This window comes from Grampus griseus (genome assembly GCF_964374135.1).
Source record: "Grampus griseus genome assembly, chromosome: 16".
Classification (NCBI taxonomy): domain Eukaryota; kingdom Metazoa; phylum Chordata; class Mammalia; order Artiodactyla; family Delphinidae; genus Grampus; species Grampus griseus.
The window spans coordinates 71,050,023-71,077,424 of record NC_139010.1 but is presented as its reverse complement, the minus strand read 5'-3'; the positions used below and the strand labels follow the sequence as shown (position 1 = coordinate 71,077,424).

The 27,402-nt window shown below is 41.9% G+C and overlaps 1 protein-coding gene across 1 annotated transcript in view; it reads left to right on the top strand.

Moving 5' to 3' along the window:
- The first annotated feature begins 1,109 nt into the window (after positions 1-1,109).
- The window catches only part of ABLIM1 (actin binding LIM protein 1), a 318,363-nt gene continuing 292,070 nt past the window's right edge, over positions 1,110-27,402 (top strand). Inside the window, exon 1 of the mRNA XM_082674202.1 lies at positions 1,110-1,242. Coding sequence (XP_082530328.1) covers positions 1,230-1,242 — 13 coding nt within the window. The 5' untranslated portion in view covers positions 1,110-1,229. The remainder of the gene's footprint in view (positions 1,243-27,402) is intronic.

Genomic DNA, 27,402 nt, shown 5'->3' with positions numbered 1-27,402 from the left:
TTCTTTGAAGATTTCTGAATTATCAGACCTATTATACAATTCCCATTATATCAGGATAGATTTGGGAAGTGCCTACATAAATAATAACTAGAATATCTGTTGTGAGAGTGGATATAGGAATAGACACGGAGAAGGGAGTGAGTGTGAATTCCTGAAACTTGCAATTCTTTCATCAGTCTTAGAGGTTTAATAAGCTGCTGTGCCCGTTCTCCTCAAACCTTAGAATCTCACCTCTTCAGTTTAGAACTTCTGGATCTGGTGGTGGTGTAAGGTTGCTTACTAGCCTCAAGCTCTAGATGATAAAACCTCCAGGCAGTAGGAGATTGTTCTTGTATTTTGTTCTTTTTTACTCTGATAAATAGAAAAGGTGGATTTGCTTAGAACGTTTGCCCTACTCTCCAGCCCAGCCCAGCCCTGCCCAGCCCTGATACTCCAGAGTTGATACAATAAACCAGATGTGTTTACAGACCTTCCTTGAGTGTCAGTTGACTCAAGACCCTGAGCTGGGTCAGCCCTGTTCTGCATGACCTTAAGGGTGCCAGGAAGAAAAGTCCGCGCATCCCACTCAGCCGACTTCGAAGGGGCTCACTGGTCGCTAATTTTGTTTTGACCAGCGGGCGGGCGCCCAAGGTCTTCCTCCCACTGAAGTCCAAGCCCCTCCGGCGACCGTGGTCTTCCCCTCCTGTCCAGGGCATCACTTAGGGGAGGGAACAGAACAGCTCTTTCCTCCTTTCTTTCTCTGAGACCAAAGCGGGAGGCTGGAAGGCCACTCATAGCGGCAGCACTTTTCTTATTACTACTGTTATTTTCAGTAAGGACTCGGGTCGGGGGAGGGGAGACGCAGCCCTCACCGCACGCCGCACCACGCTCGCTCGGGGACAAAAGCTCGGGCTGGCGCCGCAGCCGAGCTGACGGCGCGTCCCCGCCGCTGCTGGACCCTGTGGGCCGGGCGGCCGGGCGGGCGGGGGAGGCGGGGAGGCGGGGAGGCGGGCCCCGCCCAGCTCGGGCCGCGGGCTGTCAGCGCTGCTGCGCCCGGCCGGTCCCCGCCCGCCGGCCGTGCTGCGCCCAGCGGCGCTCAGGTGTCTTGAGGGAGGCGTCCCCGCGCGGCCAGCCGCCTCCCCACGCGGGCAGGCTCGGGTGCGCCTTGTGCGTTTCGGCGAGATTTTCCTCCCCACGCCCTGCCGGGTGACTCCACCGCCCTCACTGCTTCGACTCCTGCTGCCTGAACCATGTCCGCGAGGGGTGAGTGGGGACCAAGTGGGCGCCGTCCCCGGACCACGCGCCGGGCCCGGCGGGAAAGGCGCGGACCAGGGCGGGCCGGGCAGGTGCCGGAGGCCGGGGGCCGGGGGCCGCGAGAACCTTGCCGGCCCCAACCCGGCCTGAAACTTTGGCATCGGATCCTTGGGCTCTGGGCGACCGAGAGGGGAGCGGGGGGAGTGTGCGGGGTGTGTATGTGTGTGTGTGTGTGTGTGTGTTTGTGTGTGTGTGTGTGTGTGTGTAAGGAAGCCCTCGCCCTTGACCTTGATCCCCCGGATGTGGGCGAAGCCAGAGGGCCAAGGTCGGTGTCCGGCTCACCTGTGCCAGCCGCACGTCTGGGCTGGGAGGGCGTGGGGGATGGGCTCGCCGCTGCCAGTCCTGCTGGGCAGTGGCCTGAAGGGCTGGCCGGGAGGGAGGAAGAGGTTTTTTTTTCCTCCATTCTTGTTACCATTTTGCAGCTTGGTTACGGAAGGAATCCAGGGCTTGATGCAGTAACATTTAAAGCTGCAGTGCTTACATCTCATTTAAAAAAGTAAATTCCCTACCTGTACTCCTCTTTGCATTAATCGCCCCTCACCCCCAGCGGTTTTCTTCCTGGAGTGAAACGATTAAACTGCAGGTGAAACTGGACTAAAGAAAGAAAAAAAAATCGGAATTGCTTTTCAGCCAAGAGTGAAGGGAATGTATTTCTTGCCATCTGGAGCCAGTGGTGATGCTGGGAGAGTGGGTTAGTCATAGCTCAGTGGCTGCTACTATGAGTGAAATATTAAAGCGATCAAGTCACTGTGCAGCTTGCCAGCAATGAAAACGAAGTGACTTGGTGGCTTTACCATAAGCTTTTAAGGAAAATAGTGATTATTTTTAGAAAGTATATTTGCCAAGCAGTAAGTACCACCCCTTTTGATACCCCGAAGCTTTAAGAGGAGTTGCAGCGTAATTTTTTTTTTTTTTAACTCTGAAGGGTTAACCCTGCTTTTTAAGGGGAGTTTAGGAATTTAACAATGTGTTGGATAATTTAGTGATGCTTTTCAAGGTTCATTCTGGGGCATGTAAATTCTATCCAGAATGTTTAAACTCCCTTTTAAGGAAACTGGTCTTTGTTGTTTTGGCAATATGGTTGGTTGGTTCCGTACCTGGAAATGGGGTGGTACAGGCAGGGTGGAATGACAGAATTTACGTTTGTAGATATCGGGCTACAGAGGTGATATGCGACCCTGAGATACTACCTGCCCAATGATGCCTAAAAATTTGTGTGTATTAGAGAAAGAAAAAAGAGGGTGTGACTACAGGGGGCTGGGTGTGTGTACGGAATCTTCTGAGCGACTCCAGCTGTATAATCTCTGAACTGTGTCCTAAGACGGAGGCTTTTGGTCCCGACTCCTGTCCTAAGTATTAAAAGGAACATGGGGCGACTAGTTCTCATAGGTTGTAAAGCTCTCTGTGGTCAGAGTCCACCTCTGATGCAGCTTTATGCCACCCAAACCCCTTAGTACACAAAACATTGCCCACCGTAGGAGCCAACTAACTACTGGGAGCCTTGGTAGGTCCTAGAAAGCATCAAGTTCATTAGGTAACCCCCCAGTTTCACCTTGTCTCTGGCCCGTTCTACTACAAGGTCTCTGTGGTTTATCCGAGGATATGAAATGAAGATGCCCCAGTGATTCAGAGGCTAGAGCCCTGGCTTGGGACCTGGTTCTTGAGTATTTCTTCTCGAACCTGGTTTCAAGCAGGATGATTTCAAGTCGGACACAGATCTTTCACTTAGCGTTCTTGTTTCCCCTTCAAACTCCATGTTGATAATCTTGCATTTAACAGTTTGAAGTCTGACTAATATTGCAAGGGGAGTAAAAACATGATAAATATCAGTTACTGCATACTTACTACATGTCAGGCGCTTTACATGTATTGCATCAGTTGGTCCTCACAATAACTGACTCAGGTAGATGCTGTTATTACCTCTCCATTTCACAGATGAAGGAACTGAGGTTTTGAGAGATTGTGTAACTTAACGTGAGCTCAAACATTTGGTAGGTGGCAAATCCTGATTTCTACCCAGGACTGTCTGACTTCTGATCACATCCACTTTGTTTTAGTGCTTCTCTATTACTTGTGCTTTGAGTATTATAGTAAACATCACAATCATTGATTTGCTGAGAGAGAAAAATGCCCTATACTTGAGATTGAAAGGAAATGGCCTTGGTAAGTAATTTGGAATTCCCAGTACATTTAGGAACTTCTTCATGGACATTTGGTAAAAGACCAAGTGAGGGAAACAAGGCCCTTGATCCTTGATGTTATTAATTTGATATCCCTACTCTTGTTTCTTCCTCTTTCACTTTTGAGGACCAGAACTTCCTAGATATTACCAATGACTGAAGATTTTTCTTATGTTTCTATGAAGTACTTTTATCTTTATGAATTTGTAAACAACAATTCTAAATGATTAGTAGAATGCCTAGTACAGTAGCTACTGAATTAAGCTCGTGTGGAAAGATGTCTGTTTGCCATTTATTTTTTATAAAAGATGTTTTCAGAACTGAGCTTCACAATGCTTTTCTAATTTAGTATCTGCTCTCATCTCTATTCCTGAAAGTAGAGATAAACTTTTATGGTCAGAAGGTTAATGTGTCTACTTAAATACCTGACTTATCATTAGGAAGGTCTTTAGATACTTGGAAAGATAAATCTCATTAATTTAAAAAATGAACTCTTCTTATTTCTAATATCTAGACTTGTAAGTTATGGTAGGGGTAGACGTATTTTTTAAAAATTGAAAATGCTGAAACATTGAACCCCATAGAAAAGTAATTTTATTAAAATATTTTAGAGAAAAAAAAATATATATATATATATTTTTTTGCCGTATGTGGGCCTCTCACTGTTGTGGCCTCTCCCGTTGCGGAGCACAGGCTCCGGACGCGCAGGCTCAGCGGCCATGGCTCACGGGCCTAGCCCTCCGCGGCATGTGGGATCCTCCTGGACCAGGGCACGAACCCGCGTCCCCTGCATCAGCACGTGGACTCCCAACCACTGCGCCACCAGGGAAGCCCGAGAAAAATATTTTTGAATTCATCTTCTCTTTAAGATATAAAGAGAGTACTAAAATTTAATTCATTATTCAAACTAACAATAAAAGATATTCTTAAATTTCATGATAGTCCAGCTAAGACATTCCTCATCTTGTGGTCTTTTAGAATACTATCATCAAAGACTTTTAACTTGGTGTTATATTTTTACTGCTAGAGACCAAAATGGAGCTATCATGTCTTGATTTTGAATTGACAAAGTGAGGGAAATTATAACACTTAGAATAGAGTTTCCAAACCTGGGAAGAATCATCTAGGTAGCCTTTTTAAAATGTAGATTCTCAGGTCTCATTCCAGGTCTAATGGCTCATAACCTCTAAAGGTAGTGCCCAAACATCCACATACTATGTGAAAAGCTCCCCAGGTAATTCTAAAAATCATTAGATTAGAGCAGGATCAAAGAATCATCTGGAGCATTTATTAAATATGCTGATACCGGGCTCTGCTTCAGATCTACTGAATCGGAATATTCATGGTAAGCCCTGGGAATCTGAATTTGTAGCAAATTTCAGTTGATTCTTATGTACAGCCAGACTTTGGAGTTATTGAATTAGAGCTTGTTTCTTTTAACTCAGGGGTTCTGTATCGTCCAGAAAGTTTTGGGAAAAAGCTGTTTTTGAGTTATAAAAATAATGTGCTAAATTTTATTATCAATATATTCATATAATCAAAATATATTAATGTATAAATGGATATATTAAATATTGAAGTTATAGAGTATTATATTAAAAATTCAAACAGAAGTGTATTAAGTTAAAAATGAAAATGTTCTATTTTTACACCTTCCTACCAAATCCTCGAAATTAAGCATGGCAAGCAGTGCGTCCTGTGTATCCTTCCTGGCAGTTTCTATCTGGTTAGCTTTTGGTTCAGTTCAATAAATATTAAATACCTATTCAGTATAAGATGTGTGGCAGCAACTGGCGCTGTATGCAGAAGAGATCGCTTATGAGCTTATTAGGTTTTCAGAGCTCGAGTCTTGAGAAAATAGGTCCAGGTATGTGAGGATAGAGTCCACAGCACTGGCAGAGAAATAACTCAGTACGTATGCTCTAGAAATGTTAGATCAGTCTTGCTATCTTTGTTTTCAGAACTTCCATAAAACTAGGAGCAACCTGAATGCTTATCCATTGGAGAATGAGTGACTAAATCATGGTTCATCCATACTATAGACTGTTATGCAACTATTAGAAAGAATGACTTAGGTCCCTATGTGTTGGTCTGGAGTGATGGCCATGATACATTATTAAGGGAAAAGAGCAAGTGTTATGATAAAATATATATGTGCGATCCTAGTTCTACAAATTGAGAAAAATCTCTAAGTGTGCATATGGGTGTGCCATGAGCATAGAGAAAGTCATAGAACAGTACACACCAAGCATTCAACAGTGGTTAAAAAAAGTCAAGGGTAAAAAAAGGTCGAGGATAAAAAAAGTTAAAGTCAAGGGTAGGGAGGGGAGAGAGTTGGCTTTTCTTTGAACACATCTTTGTGTTGTCTGATAGCAAGTAGATATAGCTTTAAAAGATTGAGAGAAAAATTGAATAAATAAGAAAAATGTCCACTTCATCCCCAGTATTCATTTCATTTATTCAAGTCAGGACTGTAGATTTTCATTCATTTATTCAACAAACATTTACTGAACACCTGTTACATGCCAGCAGTCAGTGACTAGGACACAGCATATACCCTCAAGGAACTCATAGTTCTGTGCGGGAGACAAATACATAAAACTATTTATAAAAGGATATGCTGAGTGCAGAGAGAAGGAGAGAGATAATGTGGGCTAGAGAAAGAGTTATGATGATACAAAGGAGTGGCACCGAATATAGCCGTCGGGGTTGAGGACCAGGAGATCAGGTGAGGTTTCCTGAAGAAAGCAGGGATGTTTTCTTGGAGAATGAGTTGGATTTAGCCAGTGAAAAAGGATGGGGTAGAGGGAAAGGCTTTCCAGGGAGACTCGGGCATGAAAGAAACAGTTGTGTGTATGTCAACCTGGAAAGCATGTAGGTTCAGGAGGGTGTGTTTGCCAGGGAGAGGGGAGCCAGATCTCCGCTGAGTGAGAAGGTGCGGCGGGCACTTTGTGGAACGGCTGGGGATGTAGGGATTTTCATTTACAAGGAAGGGTGGTTCCAGGGAGCACAGTGGAAGGTCATCAGTGGTGGGTGGGAGTTGTGCAGCAGGAGGGAAGCAGCACAGGGCAGGGAGGATGAGGGGGAGAGGAAATGAGCGAGGCTGGGCCCTCTCAGTTCTTTCCGTGACTGAGACTGCAGGAATGAGGGACACGGTTGGGCATGGTCGGCCTCAAATATCTTAACTTTGGCATGAGGAGTTCTGGTGGCAGGCCGAGCTGAGTCCCAGGCAGTACTGGCTAAAGGCAGCGAGGAGGTGAGGGCTGCCATCAGATTTGTAGAGCAGCAGCTAAGACCTGTGCTGGACAGTGGTTCTTCCATAGGGCTGAGGTGCAGAGGGACTCTAGGAATCAGAGCCACACTCACTTGTGCTGACGTCTTCTGCTTCCATGCTTACAGTAGGGCTCAACAAATACGCACCTGCTAAATGATAAGTGGAGGCTTCCACTCTGTTTCTTCTCTCTCTTACTTCCTCCTGTAACTCCATGTCTGTTATACCTCTAGTTGCATCACTCTACCTTTATCAACTTCTTTCATGGTGATGTTGCAAAGATTAATGCGCTAAGACTTTACGTGGGCCTCTCCCGTTGCAAAGCACAGGCTCCAGACGCGCAGGCTCAGCGGCCATGGCTCACGGGCCCAGCTGCTCCGCGGCATGTGGGATTTTCCCAGACCCGGGCACGAACCCACGTCACCTGCATTGGCAGGCGGACTCTCAACCACTGCACCACCAGGGAAGCCCGTTCTAAGACTTCTTATTTGGTGTTATGGGGGGCTGTTTTTCTGGCCTGTATTTTCTGGCCTCTGGCTAGAGTTTTTCTTCTCTTTGAGTTACAGAACTCTCAAGCAATTTACCGAACTGAACAAAAAGGACAATGTATTTGAAAGCCAACTCTAGCCATTATAAGTTTTAGTATTAAAAGAAAAATAAAGCAGCAAAACACTACACTTCCTAGAAGTCCTTTTTTGCACTTAAAATATATGGGTTCCAATTAAATAGATTTTTTTTTTTACATGAGAGAAGTAGCTTTTGACATCAGTTTCTCACAGGTGGGAGAATCATGTTTCAGAAAAGAGTTTCAGAAGGTTGAATTGTTCATGCATTGTATCTCTGAACAGCATTTTATATATATGTGTATATATATATATATTTTTTTTTTAAATTTGAGACCTCATGTAGAGAAGGTTGAGTTAATCATACTTCTCAGGTTATGGCTTACTGTCATCAACAGTTCATCAGATCCCTCCCTTGTCCAGTTTATTTATTGATATATTTTTATCCCTATCCCTCAATCCCATTCCTTTTCCCAATGGCAACGATTCTAATACATTTGATATGTGTGTCCTAGAATTTACAGTAAAACCAATTCTTAGAACAGTTCTTATATTTAAAGCTGTAAGTACCAAGTTATTTTACTTTATGTGTGTGTCTGTGTGTCTTTGTGTTTGAAAGATTAACCAAATTCTTATTTGGATACCTGATTTTGTGAACAGATATGTATTTCTGATCTTATTTGGAAGTTTACATCACTTAATGCAACAGCAAGCCTTTTTCTGTTAGAGACTAGATATACAATATGAAAAAAGGTTATTCTCAATCCCAAAGGAATACAAACTAAGGTGTGTGTGTGTGTGTGTGTGTGTGTGTGTGTAAAGTTATGTACACGTACACAGCTGACAAGAATAGATCATTAAGATTATCAAATAAGAATCATCAAACTGCTATGGGAGGTTCAACTAATTTGTGACTGGAGATAACATGAAGCCTTCACTTCACAGAGGACATGGAAATTGAGTTGAATCTTGAAGGCTGAGTAGGGATTTGGCAGGCAGAATACTGAAAGATGTGCTTCCTTTCAGAAGGAACAGGAATCGCATAGGTAAAAACACAGAGGAGGGAAAGTGCAGGACATATGGGGAGGAAGGAGTCTGTGACATGTGAGGGGGTTACAGGATTGGTGGTGGGGAGGAGAGGAAGAATAAGGAAGACAAGGGAATGATGCATTGAACTAGTAAGCCTTTCCATCAAAGGCTTTTCCTAAACAGAGAAGTGCAGATGTAAAGAAGGGAAGTGAGAGGTCTGTCCTTGGTACATTCAGATAACTCATTCCTGGTTGTTCAGCTGCCCACAATGGTATTGATGGTATTTTATTGCCAATTTATGCTGCAGTGAGTTACATTTTATCCTGACCACAATTCCCATTTAGGTAAAAACTTTGCCCAAAGCCCGCTCTCGTGTTTTCTTTTTTATTGCAGATTAGGAGTCTTATCTTTAGTTTTGTACCTGACCTCAGAATATTCCAGGACAAAGAATGCTGGCATACAGGAGGGCTGAATGCAGAATAGCCAAGCAACATGTTTGACTCTAGCCAGGGGAAGGAGCAAGGCCATTCCCCCAGAAGTGTGCATTCTTAACCAATCCTACTTTTACACGCACATTAACAGTTCCCTCAGTTCTGGAGAGGAACAAAACAGCACTAATTCATAGAGCCCTTTAAAATGAAAGATGACATTTTGTAAAATTTATGGAACAATCTCTTTGAGATGGTAAATTAGTCTTCATAATCTTTTAGGGGCGAAATGTTTCTTTTTTTTTATGAGCCTGTGGTTTCAGGTTCTCTAACTCAATCCATATTAGTGTTCATTGACATAGATAGTACTGATCACTTGATACAATTTAACATTTTGTTGCTCCATTCCCAAGGTGCTACTTATTAAGTCCTGAACTTGTGGTGCCATTATCTGCTTAATCGCTGGTTTCTAATTACATGGTAGTGAAATGAAAAGGAATGTAAGTGGTCAGCATTTCACCCTGGTTAAAGCAGCAGACTCTGAATACCATCCATCCATCCACCCATTCCATACATATCTACATAGCCTTCCTAGAGTTCCTAATAAACGTCATCAAAGAGCCCGCTGTCTGTCTATATGTATTACATTTTATAATGTCACTAGGAGTTGACAGCTCATGTTGCCTTTCACTATCCTATTATGGTAGGGTTGTTCTCTCTCTAAATGTGCTGTGCGTGCCAAAAAGAACCGATTTTGTTCATTTGCCCTGAGGACTTCTCGAGAAGTATTTTGAAGCTTTGTGGTCCTCTCCTGCAGCCCATCTTGTCCACCCATTTTGGTGACAGTGTAGCAAGGCTAAAAATGAACCTACGACTCCACTCCATGGATAGAGCAATCCATGTGTTTCTTTGGGTTCTCCTGGGGCACTTCCATTTTTAGGTCTTGTTTTCTCCCCCACAAGTTAGGGTATACTCTTTGCTACCTTAGTAAATACCTCACGATCTAGAATACAAACAACTTCATTCTGTTGTTTGAGGACAAAAACCTCAGCCTGAGGAGAAAAACCAATTCACTTGCAAACTGGAGAGGAAATTGTTATGAGAGTGAAGTGTGAGGGAGAGGGAGAAGGAGAGAGAGGGAGGGAGAATACGAGAACAATAGGGGATTGATGTAGATTAAACAAGACTATTACAAATTGAAAATAGAGATATCAGATTTGAGTCTAACTTAGATATTTGCTAGTATAAATTGAATTATCACATTTTTCTTTACTGAAAATGGAATAGAAGCTAGTGGAGTTGAAATTTATGTTAGATATACACAGGATTCCAGAACGAAGAAAATGCATACTTTTTCTCTCCCTTCCCCTAAGAACAGAAATGCCAACTATTTATCTGAAAATTTCTTGACAGCAAGCAAGAAGACAGTGTGGTGGACAGGGGTTAACTCTTTTGCTCTTTCGACCTTCCTCACTGATATTCAATCAGCTAATATTTATCGAACCTCTTTTCTAGAGCAGCCAGATTTATTCCAAATCTATATATTAATTAATAAAGTCATTTAACAAATATTTATTGAGCACTCTGGAGTGAGGATTGTCATGATTTTTGGGTGCAGAAATATTAAAAGGTGTTAGAATTTGTGATTGAATGAGGCTGGAGCAAATAGGGCTGATCAACATTTATTGTTGGCATTTAATCTAACTTACATGTATTGTATAAGTTAACATCCAAATGGGATACTTCTATCTAGGACAAATGCTAAACCTGATGGGATGCTGGAACATAGGTGTAGAGTGGGGCTATCCCAGGGAAATTGGGATTGTGGGCTTCCTACCTAGTAGAGTTTCTAGCCAGCCTGTGTTTTGGTGTCAGTGTATTCCTTGGTCTCAAAGGATAGAATTTTTGTGAATATCTGAATATTTGCCTGTAATGTTAGCTACATTGTATATTATCTACATCAAAATTTAACTTAAATCCTAAACTGGCCATCTCCTCCCCATCAATCCAGCACATTTCTGGGCTATTTTCTCTCATGGGAAGTTGGTCTGCTCAGGTGTAATTACCATTAGAGACCAACAATAACATTTGATTATGAAGTCAAACCCAAATGAATTTTTAGCATTTTTTTTGGAGTAATTCACACAATAATTTTCTTCTGTCGGGGTCGTTACCTAGAGAAAAACTGTTGTGGGAAGGAAATGTGCCTTTGGTCTTCCATAGTCATTTAAAATGAGTGGCTCTGTTTCTTCTAGTTAGTGAAATTTCAAAGCAGCTTTAAAATGTGTGGTTCAGTCTACCTGTGTCTGTTCTTGGACTCACTATCTATTTGATGTCTCTCTGCCAATGTATTTAAGGTTTATTTCCCCAGTACATTGTATTATTTTATTGGAAAATTTATCTAGTATGTATTTACCAGTATAAGGAAATTGTCCGTGTTTTGTTTTATAATTACTGGGTGGGCAAGTTCTTATTGAGTAGATGTACCCATAAAATCCTTTGTATTATTCAGCCCTACATTAGGATAAAAATGAAAGCAGAAATTGTGGGTCAAGCACCCCCAAATTACTTGCTGCTTCATTAGAGGTCATGTGATTTTGGTCCTTTGTGAGAGAATTTCTTTTTTAGGCTTGTGTGAGAAAGAGCTCTACATGCGTAATTATTGTTATTCACATTTTAATAAATTAAAGTTCTTTATTCTGTACTGTGTGTTCTCTCTCCAGCTCTTTAACTTTATTACATATGTGAATAATATTTGATGGTGTATATGTAATCATGTTAGAGTCAATTTATAAATAGTTTGTCCTAAAGAAAATATCCTATAATATGTTTTGCTTAAAACTGTGTCTGAGGTCTTTCCCCGTGCTTTTCTTTCTCAACTTACTGAGAATTCATTTAAAAAACACATCCAGGGCTTCCCTGGTGGCACAGTGGTTGAGAGTCCGCCTGCCGATGCAGGGGACAGGGGTCCGTGCCCCGGTCCGGGAGGATCCCACATGCCGCGGAGCGGCTGGGTCTGTGAGCCATGGCCGCTGAGCCTGCGCGTCCGGAGCCTGTGCTCCGCAATGGGAGAGGCCACAGCAGTGAGAGGCCCGCGTAAGGCAAAAAAAAAAAAAAAAAAAAAAACACATCCACAAGAGGGTAGCCACCAGAGAACTGAATGGTAACAATGAAGGGAAATGAGGACAACGAAGTAAACAGCTATTTCTGGCTTATACTCCAAATAAGAATGAACAGAAGGATAGGAGTCCCAGAGTCTGGGGGAAGGAGAGAGGGGAGGGGAAGCCATCATTTTTAAATGTTAAAAAAACTGTAGAAAAGAAGTTGACGTTGGCAGTCTCTAATGGCTTCTAGGGAGATTTTTTTGTTGCTCCTGTTCTTTGTAAAACAAGAGAATCTTTATTTTGATTCATTTAAGCATTCGGGTGAGCAATAAACATGAACACCAGCGATAGTGTAGTTTTCTCACCAGTTCCTTAGCTCCTTTTTATTTTAGAAGGATCTGTTCAGTGGTTAGACACTTTATATAAACTGTAGAATTAGAGTTGTAAACAATGTGTTCATTTATCCGGTCATTCAATAAGTATTAGTTGAACACCTACTAAGGGCTCAAATTATTCGAGGTGTTGAAATGAGACAGCCACTTACCAAATAAACATATAATGTGACAAGGGGTGATAAAGTGCTAGGAAGAAATATAAAGAAGAGCAAAGAGAAGAGAGAGAGTTGGGGAGATGAGAGGGCAGGGCAGGTGCTAATTTATACCTACGGGATGATAATGGAAGGCCTCTTTGATAAAGTGACGGGTGAGCAGAGACCCGAAGGAAGTGAGAGGTCATGCAGATTCTGGCAGAAGGGTTTTCTAGGCAGTGAGATGAGCAGTGCAAAGGGGTTGAGGTCTATCCTGCGTGTGTGTCCTGGGACCAGCAGGAGGCCAGTGTGGCTGGATCAGAGAGAGTAGGGGAGAGGGAGGGAGGTGAAGTCAGAGAGGTAGTTGGGGAAGGGGTGGCTATGTCAAATTGGTCCTTACAGGCCACTGTGAGAACCCAAGTTTTCCTCTGAGTGAGACTGAGTGAGATAGGAGGCCCTTGATAGTTCTGAGCAGAGTTGTGACATGATTTGATATAGTTTAAAAGGATCACTTGGTCAACAATATAGAGAATAGATTGTAGTGAATAAGGGTAGATGCATGAAGACCATTTAGGAGGTTACTGCAATGGTCAAAACAGAAGATGGTGGCTTGGACCAGATGGTAGGAAAGCAGCTGGTGAAAAGTCAATGGATTCTGGAAATATTTCTAAGGAAGTGCTTATAGGACTTGTGGATGGGTGGGAAACATGGAGCAAAAGAAGGGGGAGAACTGTGGATACCTCCATTTTCTCAGCAGCTGGAAGGGTAGCATGTCGTTTCCTAGAATGGGGAAGCATGTTGAACAAGCAGGTTTGGGGAGTAGGGGAATCAAGCATTTTGGACATTTAAATTTGAGATGTCTCTTAGGTATTCTATTATGAGAATCTTTATTATGCCCATTTTACAGATAGAGAAAATGAGGCACAGAGAAGTGAAGACACTTGCCTGATATCACCTAGATAATAAGTGGTTGATACAGGATTTAAATTCAGGTCTTGTTCGTGCCAGAGTATATGTTATCCACCACAATGCTGCCTCTTTACATGAGGCTGAAATACATGCCAGAAAAATAATGCATCTAGTTTTCACTTCTTAATTATGATTTCTCATTATATGAGATAATTTTCTGCATTTTAAAACATGGCTTGTGTTTAAGGGGAAAATAAAACCCTGTCAGTCACATTATTCCAAATTCTACTATTTATCAGTGTTATCACTGTTAGCATTGCAAAAACGCTACCAAAATATGAAGAGGCGTAGTATGGCATTCATTCATGCATTCCATTGGATTGTTGAGTGCTCGCTATAAACCAGGCTTGGGGGGTGCTAACTGGCTCCTCTACTAGCAGAGCTGCCAGACTAATGAGGTGAGAGGCGTGTGTACAGAAGGTGCAGCACAGTGTGACCAGTGGTGATGGTGGGACGTAAAACGTGCTGCAGGAGCACAGAGGAAGGACCCGCACCATCTTGACTGGACATGGGGCCAAAGAAGACTTGAGGAAGCAAGTGATACCAGAATGGGACCTTAACAAATGAGTGCCAAATGAGAGAAGTGGTGGAAAAGCGTTGCAAACACAGCATGCTTTTAGAATTTTAAAAATGCTAATTAAGCATATGAAACAGTAAGACATTTGAAGTGAAATGTAACATACAGGAGCAAAATCAGGAAAATTTTAAAATTACCCTGAGGAGAAACATGAAAAATTTAAGTCATTGAAGAGACCTACTAGGCTCTTAGATAACAAGACACTATCTTGTAAAAATGTTCATTTCCCCTAAATCTCTCTACAAAAGAAATGAAATCTCGATTAAAATGCCAACAGAATCTTTTTTTAGAGGCATGGCAAAATGATACTATTATTTGTTTTGCAAAATGAAATTTATGAAATTCTGAGAAAGAGGTGTAGTTAAGTGAGGGTTAGCTGTATCAGATATTAAAATGTAATATGAAACTGCAATAATTAAAACAGTTAAGTATTGGAGAGAAATGAGAGTAGTGGGAAAAGATTACAGAGTACAGCAAACAAGTGTGTATGGAATTTAATTATAGAAAAGTGGCCTTTTTGTGTGTGTGTGTGTGATATGCGGACCTCTCACTGTTGTGGCCTCTCCCGCTGCGGAGCACAGCCTCCGGATGCGCAGGCCCAGCGGCCATGGCTCACGGGCCCAGCTGCTCCGCGGCGTGTGGGATCTTCCCGGACCGTGGCACGAACCCGTGTCCCCTGCATCGGCAGGCGGACTCCCAACCACTGCGCCACCAGGGAAGCCCGAAAAGTGGCTTTTTAAGGTCAGTGTGAGAAGAGAGATTCAATAAATGGTACGGGTACAGCCGGCTACTTAGAACAAAGAAATCTGGATCCCTTATTTCTTACACACCAGCACACAATTCCTAGTGTAGTAAGTCATTAAGTGTAAAATAAATGAAACAATAGTGGTCCTAGAAGAAAACACAGGTAAATTTATAACCTGAGGATGTTAGAAGATTCCTGACCTTTCATACAGGCTACAAAGCTCAGAAGTCATAAAAGAAAATGTAGATACACTTAACTACGTAAAAATATGGAAAGAATTCTGTATGGTTAAAAATACCCCACCCTGCCTTCTGGCTTGCATCACAAGACCCCAGCAGAGCTGACTCGACCTGGCCACCTGCACCAGGAAGGTCCAGCCAGCAGGTAGCCGGAGAAGAGGCAAAGATGGACTGGGTTAGCGGGGGCACTACCGGGGCCTTTTAGAGAGCATGGCAAATGCTTTGACAGTGTTAGTGTTAGGGTTCCCCTGAGAACCTCACTGAAGTTTCACTCTCTGTACAAAGCAGGCCAGACAAATTCTGAGGACAGCCTTCACCCCTCATTTCACAAACACAGAGGGAGGATTTTCACTACCAAATGCAAGGGGTACAGCATAGTCCCTGCCTCGGAGAGGCCTCGTTGGACCTAGGTTTGATATCTGAAATTGGAAGGCCACCATCACTCCCATTCTTCCCTGTCTTCCAGAACATTCACATTCCTTAGGATAGTGTGGTCAGAGGCTTTATCCCTTTTCTTGACAGTTGTAGGAATGGCACTAAGTGGTCGTCTACTTTAAGGTTAATATTAGGCTACCCAGTGACACTGGCACACATTTACCATGGAAAAACAGGTGACATGGTTGGGATGCTCTATTCCTGCTGAAAAAGGGGACAAAGGAACACTTGAAGGTGGGCTAGAAGGGGCAGTCTAATGAACTCATTGATCTCAGCCTTTTCTCCTCCCAGAGCCAAGCTGCCTAAAGTGATAAAGGATATTTACTTGCTGGTGCTCAGATCATTTGACTTAAGTGAGCCTCCTATTAATGGTTCTTGGAGATTAGCCTGCCTGATTCTCTGAATCCCTTTGATTAAATCTGGGCTTGCTTTGGAGGCATCCTCTTGCCCTGATTTGTCTGCTAATAAATACATTTTGAACTTGGTGGTGAACTCTGCTCTTCCTCTAACGGTTACATTTCCTCTACCCAGACTTTTTCATTTTAGTGTCTAGTCAGTGACACTAAACTGTGCAGAGTTGTCTAAGTGGCTCTATCCTCTCCTAGACTGTGGATTCTGAGAAGCCGGAGACCGAGTGTTATAAGTGCATCCCCAGATCCTAGCCCACCCCAGAGCCTGAAGCTGAGTACCGTTCAATGAACAGTTATTGAGAGATTGGGAGAAGAAAGGTTGCTGTGCATGAAATCCACAGTCTGGTGGGATGCACAAACATACGAAGGGGGTAGAAGGAGAAGCTGCTGTCCTAGAGTTTCTCAGTCCTTTTGGTTGAACTCAAGTTGGATGTGACTTGAAAGTTCATTTCCTCATATGCCTTTGCTCTTAAACCTGATCAAGGACACAGTTTTTCCTACTTGGGCAAGGAGTCTTTGACATGCAGATTCTAACCCCATCCATTGTGTTCTTCAGTAGGCTGGGTTCTGGAAGGATTGAAGCTAGACACTCTGACGTGGTTGCTCTGATGCGCGATTTCACCCCTCTTGCCCCTGCGTTTTGTTTTCCTACAAGGTGATGTGTACCCCAGGGACCCTGACCCTCTCCTCCCTTTATCCTCCTCACACCCACACTCCTCATTCCCACCTGTCACGGGGTTCTGGAATGTGTCAAGGATACTGGGGTGCATATTGGGTATGTTGTTGTGTTGCCCACTGCATTTGCAGCTACAAATTAATCCCCTTCAAAGCATCCTTCAGCAATTTCCAAGAGTTTCCTAAGGTATTGTCTCACGTGTCTTATGTCTGGACATCCAGCTTGACTGCAACCCTGCTGCCTTGGTGTAGACAACATCCTTGAGCACTCCTCTTTTGCTGGGGCTTCTGGTCACCTCTCCCACCCCCACCCAGTCTGGCCATAGTCTCCCTGAGCTGGTTTGAGCTAAGCATGGCCAGAGGCTCTTCCCCAGAGCACAACTGAGACCAAGGTGTAACTTAGAAAATTAAATGAAAACTAAAAAGGTAAAAGCTTCTTTTTTAATTCTAAGAGCTATAATATAACTGTCCAGAGAAACTCTTTTGATGTAAAAGAGGGATATACACATATACTTAGATTTAAAAGAATAATTTAAATAACATGGGACGTGAAAGGTCCTCATCCTCTGAAGTAACCACTATTACCAGTTTCTTGAGATTCTTTTCTAGAGAAAAGTTATGTGTGTACTAGGACACTAAAATCAATCTATTACCTATAAAATGATGATCTACCTACCTGCTTACTTAAAAACACACTTGGCCTTTTTCACGTAATATATCTTGATGTTGTTCCCTCTTAGTACCTGCAGATATAGCTCATTTTAAAAAATGACTTCATAGTGTTCAAGCAGATGGTTTCACCACACCTGACTTAATAATCCTTTTTGATAGATACTTTGCTTGATGGCTTTTATAGACAATGCTGCATTGAACATCGTTGTGCATGTATCTTGTTGAGATTTTTAGAGCATAGCAATAGGTATTAGCTGTAACTTATTTTTTTTTTTGCGGTACGCGGGCCTCTCACTGTTGTGGCCTCTCCTGTTGCAGAGCACAGGCTCCGGACGCGCAGGCTCAGCAGCCATGGCTCACGGGCCCAGCCGCTCCGCGGCATGTGGGATCTTCCCGGACCGGGGCACGAACCCGTGTCCCCTGCATCGGCAGGCGGACTCTCAACCACTGCGCCACCAGGGAAGCCCTAGCTGTAACTTTTAATGAGGCTTTACTGATGGTTCAGAGAAAATGGCAAGGGAGCATGGTCCCCTCTGTGGTTGACTTGCTTTAGGCTCTCTCCTGTGGTGTCTCCTGCCTTGCCCCCATTCAGTCTCTGCCCAGCTAGGAACAGCTTATTTCTCAGCACTAAAAAATGTTACAGACGTCTCCTTTATATATACCAAGGGACAGACCACTTCTAGCCCAGAGGGAAAAAAAAAGAATATTTATTTTCCCTTACTTCATCTAAAGCCAACCTCATTGCCTGTTACAGGACTAATTTTCTCCAGAATGATCCACTGCTTTTAGGACAAGTTACTCACAAAATAGTCTGGTGCTGATATATTTCCCAAAGGCTGGATTATTTATCCTTATTCATGGTCACTCGTTACCCTCAGTTAAAAAATAAAACCTGAAAATTAATTATGTTTAAGATTGAGTCCAAATCTCCCCACTTACAAATAATCCAATTGGCCATTCCTCCACAGGAGGTCATACATTCTAGTGGGAAGAGCTGGATGAGGAGTTGGGAGGCTGGAGTTCTACCTATAACTCTGCTCCTCCAGCTGTGTGATTGTGGGTACACCATACAACAGACCCTCACCTTGGAGCCCCAGTCCCTATTCCCAAGATGACCTCAGAAGACTCTTCCACCTCCAAGTTTTGAAACTAAAAATGAATTTCCAGATCCGATGACTCAATTTTACTTTGATTAAATTCCTGTAATGCTTCACTCTTGGCTGGAGTTTCAGCAGACAGGAGCTACTTGGGCAGAGGGGTTTGGGAAGGGGCCATCTCAAGTCATGGAATTAAAATTTTAAGCTGCTTTTGCCTTTGCAAGATGTGACTCCTGATTTACTAGGAGATCTGATAAAATTTCCAAGAAGCCTGTGATGCGTTTGATGTTCTGAAGCCAATGAAAAAGAAGATTTTGCTAGTGAAAGCAGAGCCTCCTTTTTGAGTCTGGTTGTTGCATACCATTTTTAATGATGCGTGTAACATATTCTGGTCAAGGAGCCCAAACCTAAAACTAACAGAGGGCCTGCTTTGTTCTTAGAAAGGGTCATATGATGTTTATTAGGTTGGTTGCATGAATTTATTTGGAAGCCTTGACTGATAAGGCTTAATATAAAAATATCATACCTAACTTATAAAAGAATTTAAAATGCCAACTTTTGTATGGAATAGAAAGAACTAGAAAAATACCATATCTTCTTTGTTCTTTCCATGCCTCTTCCTGTTGTTTCTGGTACCAAACAAACAATACCAAATATTTATTGGTAAAGAAGAAATGCAAATTTAAGAAATGAGTATTATTACCTATTAGAGTATGTATTCAGAGCAGCTCCTGTTTCCCTCATATGGTTCTTTGACGTTGCAGTGAAGTATCGGTGACTGAACTCTTTTCATTCTCTTCCTTTTGATGAATTTGGTAGTTAAGGCAGCTTCTCCATCAATCACTTCAGTCTCTAGAATCCTGATGGTAAGATTATGCAACATCTTTGTCAATTAAGAAAAGAAGCAGAAGTCAGGAGGAAAGGCACTTATTAGCTGTTTTTAAACAGAATGATTTCTACTTTTGTATTATTCATTGCACAAGAAAGTATTCCACATGAAATTGATGCTGGGAGGCTAAATACAATCAATATGACTTTAAGGTCAGTTAGGAAAAGTTTTTCTGAAAAATTATTTTTACTACCTTATTGTCTAAGTCATAAAAAAGTGATGACATTGAGTGGAAATATATTTCATTAATAGAATGCTAAAAGAAAGATATTTTACAGGAAATTGTTGTCGTATGTAATATACGTTTAAAATACAGCAGAATGCTTTTGGAGGTTATGAATATTGACGCTATAAAGCTTTGGCAGAAGGGACGTACTCTACCTGGCTTCAGCTTTGTTGAGAATATTATCAACAACATTTTTATTTTCCCACCTTTTTCAAATTTATTTCCTAGACTTCATTTGAGTTTTGTATTCTGCTTAAACTAGCCTCTAGGTATATGTGCACTTCCTATGGAGGGTGTTTAAATTTGCTTCTCTAAAGAAGTTTTGGTCTGTGTTGGAGAGGGTGTGGAGAAAAGGGAACCCTTGTGCACTGTTGGTGGGAATGTAAACTGGTGCAGCCGCTATAGAAACCAGTACAGAGGTTCCTCAAAAAACTAAAAATAGCACTACCATACGATCCAGCAATCCCACTATATCCATTTCCAATATATGCAGAAAAAAATGAAAACACTAATTTGGAAAGATACATGCACCCCAATGTTCATAGCAGCACTATTTACAATAACCAAGATGTGGAGCAACTCAAGTGTCCATCAACAGATGAATGGATGAAGAAGACGTGGTGTATATATTATATACAATGGATTATTACTCAGCCATGAAAACAGAATGAAATTCTGCCATTTGCAACAACATGGATGGAGCTACAAAATATTATACTTACTGAAATAAGTCAGAGAAAGACAAATACTGTATGATATCATTTATATGTGGAATCTAAAAAATAATACAAATGAATGTATAAAGCAAAACAGAAACAGACTCACAGATACAGAAAACAAACTAGTGATTACCAGAGGGGTGAGGGAAGGGGGGAAGGGCACAATAGGGGTACGGCTTTAAGAGATACAAATGACTATGTATAAAATAGATAAGCAACAAGTATATGTTGGATAGCACAGGGGACTATAGTCATTACCTTGTAATAACATTTAGTGGGGTTTAATCCGTAAAAATACTGAATCACTATGCCATACACCTGAAACTAATATATTCTAAATCAATTATACTTCAATTTAAAAAATAAAGAAGTTTTGGAAATGATTTAATAAGGTTGACTACGTCACCACACTGACAAAAACCCTAATGTAGACAATTTGATGAGCTTGATTTTCCCTGAGGAGCAATAATCATGGACACTGTTACCATCTGAATAGGAGGAACAATATTGTAGTCAAGTCTGTCTGCCTAGCACTTGGTACAGTCATTCTACAGATATTTATTAAGCACCTGCTGTCTTAGGAGCAGTAGATGCGGCAGTACACAAAACAGATTAAAAAAAAGTCCTTGCCAGTGGGAGCTTACTAGAGAGCTTACACTTGGTTATTTTATTTATGTAAAAATTATATTTATAAAATATAAGTAAAATATATAGCATATCAGATGGTGATGAATGCTCTGGAGAAGATGAAGCAGGGGCAGGGAATGGAGAGGGAGGGTTGAGCTTGATCAGGGAAGGCTTCTCTGAGATGACATTTAAACAGAAGCAGGAGAAAGCAAGCTATGTGACCGTCTGGAGTAAGAGAATTCTAGGTGGAGGGACCAGCGATTGTAACCCTGAGTCAGGAACATGTTTGGAGTGTTTCAGACACAGTGAGGCTAGTAGGAGGGGGAGGTCAGAGAGCAGCTTGGGGGACGGGTCATGTGCTGTCTTGTGAACCAACATAAGGACTTTGAGTGAGATGGGAACCACTGGAGGGTTTTGAGCAGACAAACAAACAGTTAAATGTTGACCTGACCTGAACATACCTTTAAAGAAAACATGAAACCCTGATCTGTGGCTTTGGCTTGTTTATTTATACAGTATTTGGTCATCTTTGGGTTTTGTGCTGTGTGTGTGTGCGTGTGTGTGCGTGCATGTGTATGCACAGCGCCAGGACTAGGGTGAAGGGAGTAAGACTCTACCCCGAGCGTGATGCCTCCTAACTTTTACACCCTAAGCACCTCACTCCCCTCACCCTAGTCCTGACCTGTGTGTGCGTTTATTGTTTTAATTTGTGAATAACTATATGAATAAAACTTACCTCTGGCTACTGTTACCACTGTAGCAAGCAAACAAAGTGTGTATCCTGCACCACAGATCGCTGACATTGTTGGAACCAGAAAGAAGCACATGTAGTCAATGGGTAATGGGCAGTCATTGGCTAACATTTGGCTTAGAGCACTTGACATAGTCTAGAAGAATAACTAGTAGAGGAAGGCAAACTGCTTCCTTCTGTGGTTTCAGAAAGGAAATGCTGTAATACCAGATAACCTCCTGGTAAAGGGTGTGACCAAGCTTAGAAATCAAGATGTCCAATGATAAATCATTATACTTTCAGTACACCCATGACACGTAATTTCAATTAAACTGTTAGGCAATCGTAAGGGAGCACACTGTTTGAGCTAGAGACAAGTCCCGTGGGAGGAGATTATGTGCAGGTGTGACTGATATTAAAACTCTCAGCTGCCATCCTTGCCTGGTCTTTCATGTTATGCACCAGGTTATTTTAGTTTAGTTTAGTTTAATTTTAGTTTAGTTTTTGGAAAGCAGACAAAATGGAGGGAAGAGATGAATTTATTGGACACACATGCACATTGAACAGAATGAGAGACAGGCACACACAGCAGGTACGACTTCTGAAGGCCTGGGGCTGTATTAAAACACACAGATAACATTTTCATTGTCGTTTTGCGTCTGTCTCTGCATACCTGACAGTAGAAACGTAATTTCAGAATTGAACTGTGATCCCTTTTGTATAGATTGCATATTGTAAGCTGGCCAACCAGAGACAGTATCTAATTTCATGTCTGTTTACTACTATGTATGCTTTTTAAGAACTGAAAAATAATAAAGATTAATGATAGCTAAAAATATGGTCAGCCCAATTTCCCAAACTTAGTTCATGGTTTCCATTAAAATGAGAATTACTGGGACTTCCCTGGTGGCACAGTGGTTAAGAATCTGCCTGCCAATGCAGGGGACACGGGTTCGAGCCCTGGTCCAGGAAGATCCCACATGCCATGGAGCACCTAAGCCTGTGCACCACAATTACTGAGCCTGCGCTCTAGAGCCCGTGAGCCACAACTACTGAGCCCACGTGCTTAGAGCCCGTGCTCTGCAACAAGAGAAGCCATTGCAAAGAGAAGCCTGTGCACAACAATGAAGAGTAGCACCTGCTGGCCACAACTAGAGAAAGCCTGTGCACAGCAAGGAAGACCCAACGCAGCCAAAAATAAATAAATAAATAAAAAAAAAATGAGAATTACTTAAGCACAGGACTTCATGTGGTTTGTAATTTTTTCCCCATCGTTTTGGCAGTTCAGCCATTCAAGTGTGATCATGTTGTGGTTTTCAATGTCTAATACAGCCTTTTAAGTAATTAATTTCAGGTAAGCCTCTTCTTAAATTTCAAGAATATATTAAAGCAATAGGGGGTGGGGGAGGGAAGGATTGGGAGTTTGGGATTAGCAGATGCAAACTATTGTATATAGGATGGATAAACAGCAAGGTCCTACTGTATAGCACAGGCAACTATATTCAATATCCTGTGATAAACCATAATGGAAAAGAATATGAAAAAAGAATACATATGTACGTATGTATGTATGTATGTATAAGTGAGTCACCTTGCTGTATACCTGAAATTAAACACAACATTGTAAATCAACTATACTAAAACACAATTTTTCAAAAAAGAAAGCAATTAGAACCGTAAACTAGGTCAATTTGTACTTATAGACAACTGATGTCAATCTCACTCACATCCCCTTTCAACTTCATTCTGTGCATCACTACTAAATTAATTTTCTACAGCTTGACTGTGATTGTGTGGCTCCCTTCTCGAAAAGCTGCCGTGACCCCCCCACACACACACACTGTCTCTTGAATTACCTTCAGATTCCTCTGCCACTTCATTCAAGGCTCCTTTGTGACAAGTACCAGGATGTTTTAATTTTTTTGGAGAGAAGAGATGAATTCGTTGGACATGCGTACACATTGAGCAGAGTGAAAAGATGGGCACACACAGCAGAAATGACTTCCAAATTAATTAACTTTTTGTAGCCTGACTGCATGATTGCAATGACTTCCCTCTGCCAAAAGCTTTCGTAATTCCCCCGCTCCCCATCCCACCCACCACTGTTGCCTCTTGAATTGCCTTTAGCTTACTTTAATTTGGCATTCAAGGCTCCTCATGACCTGGATGACTCACTTCACTTTGCTGGTCTTTGAAACCTTTGCTTAGGTCAAGCTAGACTTTTCATCTTTTTCAACACAACTATACTTTTTATTTATTTATTTATTTTGCGGTACGCGGGCCTGTCACTGTTGTGGCCTCTCCTGTTGCGGAGCACAGGCTCCGGACGCATAGGCTCAGTGGCCATGGCTCAGAGGCCCAGCCGCTCTGCGGCATGTGGGATCCTCCCGGACCAGGGCACAAACCCGTGTCCCCCGCATCGGCAGGCGGACTCTCAACCACTGCGCCACCAGGGAAGCCCCACAACTATACTTTTGACTCTGTTTCCACCTGGAATACCTTCTTCTTCACCAGGTTCTGATAAAATTGGGTCAGTTTTTTAAAGACCCATCTTATATGCTGTGAAGACTTTTCTGCGTGAGAGAGAGACCTCTTCTGCTTTTTTGGAGTCTCTTGAGTAACAATCCCTTTGCATTGTGGAGACTGACGTGCTTGTTTTCATTGCATTTCTCGTACTTAGAAAGGAAACATTTTTAAAGCTGCCATTTATTGAGTCCTTACTTTGTGCCAGGCAGTGAGAGGCATATAGCATTGTAATTGAGAGATGAGTCTAGAAGCAGACTGCCTGGGTTCAAAGCCCAGCACTGCCACTTACTGTCGTGTAACCCTGGACAAGGGCCCTCACCTCTCTGTGCCTATTTCCTCATCATTGGCAAGTTTCTTATAGGGTTGTTAAGAGAATTTCATGCGTTCATACAGAAAACAAGATTTCAGACAGTGCTTGGCACATGGTAAACACTCAATAGTAGCAATTACTGTTTGCAAACATCATAATATTTCATCCTAACAAAAACTCTATGAGGTTTATATTAAGCCCTATTTGAAAGACCAGGAGAATAAAACTCAGGGAAATTAACCAACTTGCCCAAGATCGTGCGACTGATAATGGGAGAGCCAAGGTTTGGACCTTGGTCTGTTTGATTTCACTATGTGTCTTGCTCATTTAAAAAAAATTTTAGCATGGTGCCACGTACCCGGTAGGGGCTTCATACATATTTCTTGAGTTGAAATGCTGAGTATAAAAAAAAGCATGCATTTATGAGTTCAGATTTTGCGTCTGCTTTTTACTGGCTATGTGAATTTCAGAACGTACTTAAATCTTCCTAGCTTCAGGTTCTCCTTCTTTGTAAGAGGAGGATAGTAATAACCATGCCAGAGAGCTAGGGGAGTAAATAAATGTATAGATTGAGTGAGATCACCTATGTCAACTGCCTAACGTAGGGAACGTGCTTGATGAGTATGAGTTTCTTCTCTCATTTCCCTTATTATTTAAAAATTATTATCATTGTATTAGTCAGTGTTAGTCAAGTTAAAATACTGTGAGAGATGTGATTCTGATTAGAGTAGTCACATCAACCCTTCAAAAAACAAAATGCTGGTCATTGTTATTCCAGTAATGCCACGAGGGTGGCAGCCTCCTGTTAGCGGGCTTGATTTGGAAGTTTGAAAATATCCCTTCTTCGTTTCTCCTTGCTGTGTTGCCTGAAGTTATATTGATCCCAGACTGGGTTGAGTTAACCAATATCCTCTTTCAAAATGCAATGTGATGGGAGATCTTATAAATGAGTTAGCTTAATCTGATTGTTTTTCTCTTGACTTAGTTTAAATCAGCCAGCGTTTAGGTGAAAGGAGCTTTGGTTTGGAGGAGGAAACATGAGGGAAAAGTAGTTTTTAAGCTATAAGGATAGGCTTAAACAGAAACTAAGTAGCATAAGGGACCATGGGTAACCAGTGACCTAGAAGAGAGGTGAGAGATTATTTACACTCGAACAACCCCCAGATTGGATAATTAACCCTTAAGGAACATTTGACTGCAGCACCGAGCTTCTTCCCTGACCTGATCTCATGGGACAAATCCATCTAACAGGAAACATTCCTTCCTATAATAGGATCATAAAGTATTTGCGATTAAAATATGCTGCTTTCTAAAAACTCCTAACAACGTGAAGCCAATGATAAATTGATGCCGTGGTCTGGACTTCCGTTTTATTTTCAGGAAACCAATAGATAGCAGTGGAAGCGTTTGGATAATTTCTTCTTCCTTCTCCTGGAATCCACCTATTTTGTAACAATTCTATTGTACTATACCCGTCTTCAAATTTCATAAAATATCTTCTGATTTAAAATGTCAAGTGCTAACCTTTTATGAACCACTGGAGTCAGTGTTTCCCTCTTTCTGATGTGCCTGTAGGTTGAACAGTAGGAAGGCCAGTGTCTGGCTCTCTTTGAGCATTCGATATAGTGGAACTGGTCATGTTGAACTGCCAGGATTGGGAGGCCGAAATGCAGTTTGTTGAAATAATAAGCCCTGCAGTGACAGTTTTTACAAATGCTCATAATTTAACATTCTGTTTTCTTTGGGCATGAAAAAAAAAATAAACCAGCTTGTACAAGTGCACGCCTATTTCCTTGAGTGGTCTGGTGCTACTGTAACTCCCTAGTTATCAAACAAGGGGGTAGATAGGAGGAGCTTCAGCACTTCAGGGAGTTTTTGGATTATAATCATGATCCCTTGTCTAATAACCTTGATGTATTCTTAGGAACCACATGAGCTAGGGACTTCTAATCTAGTCTAACGGCCTATTCATTCAACAAAAATTGGTGATAAACACAGATTTACAGGAGGAAAATATATCAAAGTACAAAAGAAAAACATCCTTTTAAGGGTGGGATGTCACTGAATCAAGCTGGCCTGTGGTCACATTTACTCTTTTTTTTTTTTTTTGGTCACATTTACTCTTAAAGGTCAGGTGGGTTGAGGAGGAAAACATTAGTTAGGAATAAAGCTAGAGAGTGAAATTTATTACTCTCGGTTTAGATGTAGTGATGCTGAGCGTGGAGTACACATGTTCTATTTTCTCCACAATTTAGTACAATTTGGATGTTACACAAAAGAGCATGATTGTTTATCACCCGTTTTCTCTGAAAACGATTCTAAAACTGGAGTCATAGTTCTGTACAGATATTTCAGAAAAATGCTGGGTTGTCAAGTAAGGTTCCCTCTAAATATAAAATTAAATGAAATTTCCATGTTGCATTCTGACATCTGCAAGCCTAGGTTGGTATTTTAGTGCCAGAGCTGTGTAAATGCAAATGCACACCAGGTTCCCCCAGGGCCGACCAGCCAGTGGGTACAGATGGGGCATATCCCTGTAAGTAGCCACATTTTGCTGGCTCAGTGCCCTTCAACTAAAAAACCGGAAGAACTCAGCGTTTTCCTCCCTGAAAGTTTCTCCCCACTTTTCCGGCATGGCCCGGGAGGGATCTCATATGTGCTACGAAAGAGCTTACCACATTCTAGTGAAGCTCCTTATTACTGGCCACTGCGCACAATTTACTTTTTAACCACCATTCATAGATTGCTACTGCCAGGCCCTGTATCCAGTGCTTTATGTGCATTTCCTCATTTATGAATGAATGAATTCTCCCAGCCACCTGATGGATCATGCATGAACACTTCAGTTTTATGGATGAAGAAACAGAGGCACAGAGATTAAAGACTCACAGGGATCTCCAGTGGCATTTCTCAGAATCACTCATTAATTGATTCAACAAATATATATATATATATACATATTTGCAAACCAACCAAGGCACAGTTCAAGTACTGGGCTGCAGCGGTGAACAGTGCAGTTAGGGCCCCCTGTTCTCAGATTTATAATCTGTCGGGGAGGTGGAGACAGACAATAAACAAAACAAGAAACAAAAAAAGATAATTTCAAATGTCCATAAGTGCTGCCATGGTGTTAGTAAACCAGGGTTATGTGAAAGAGAATGA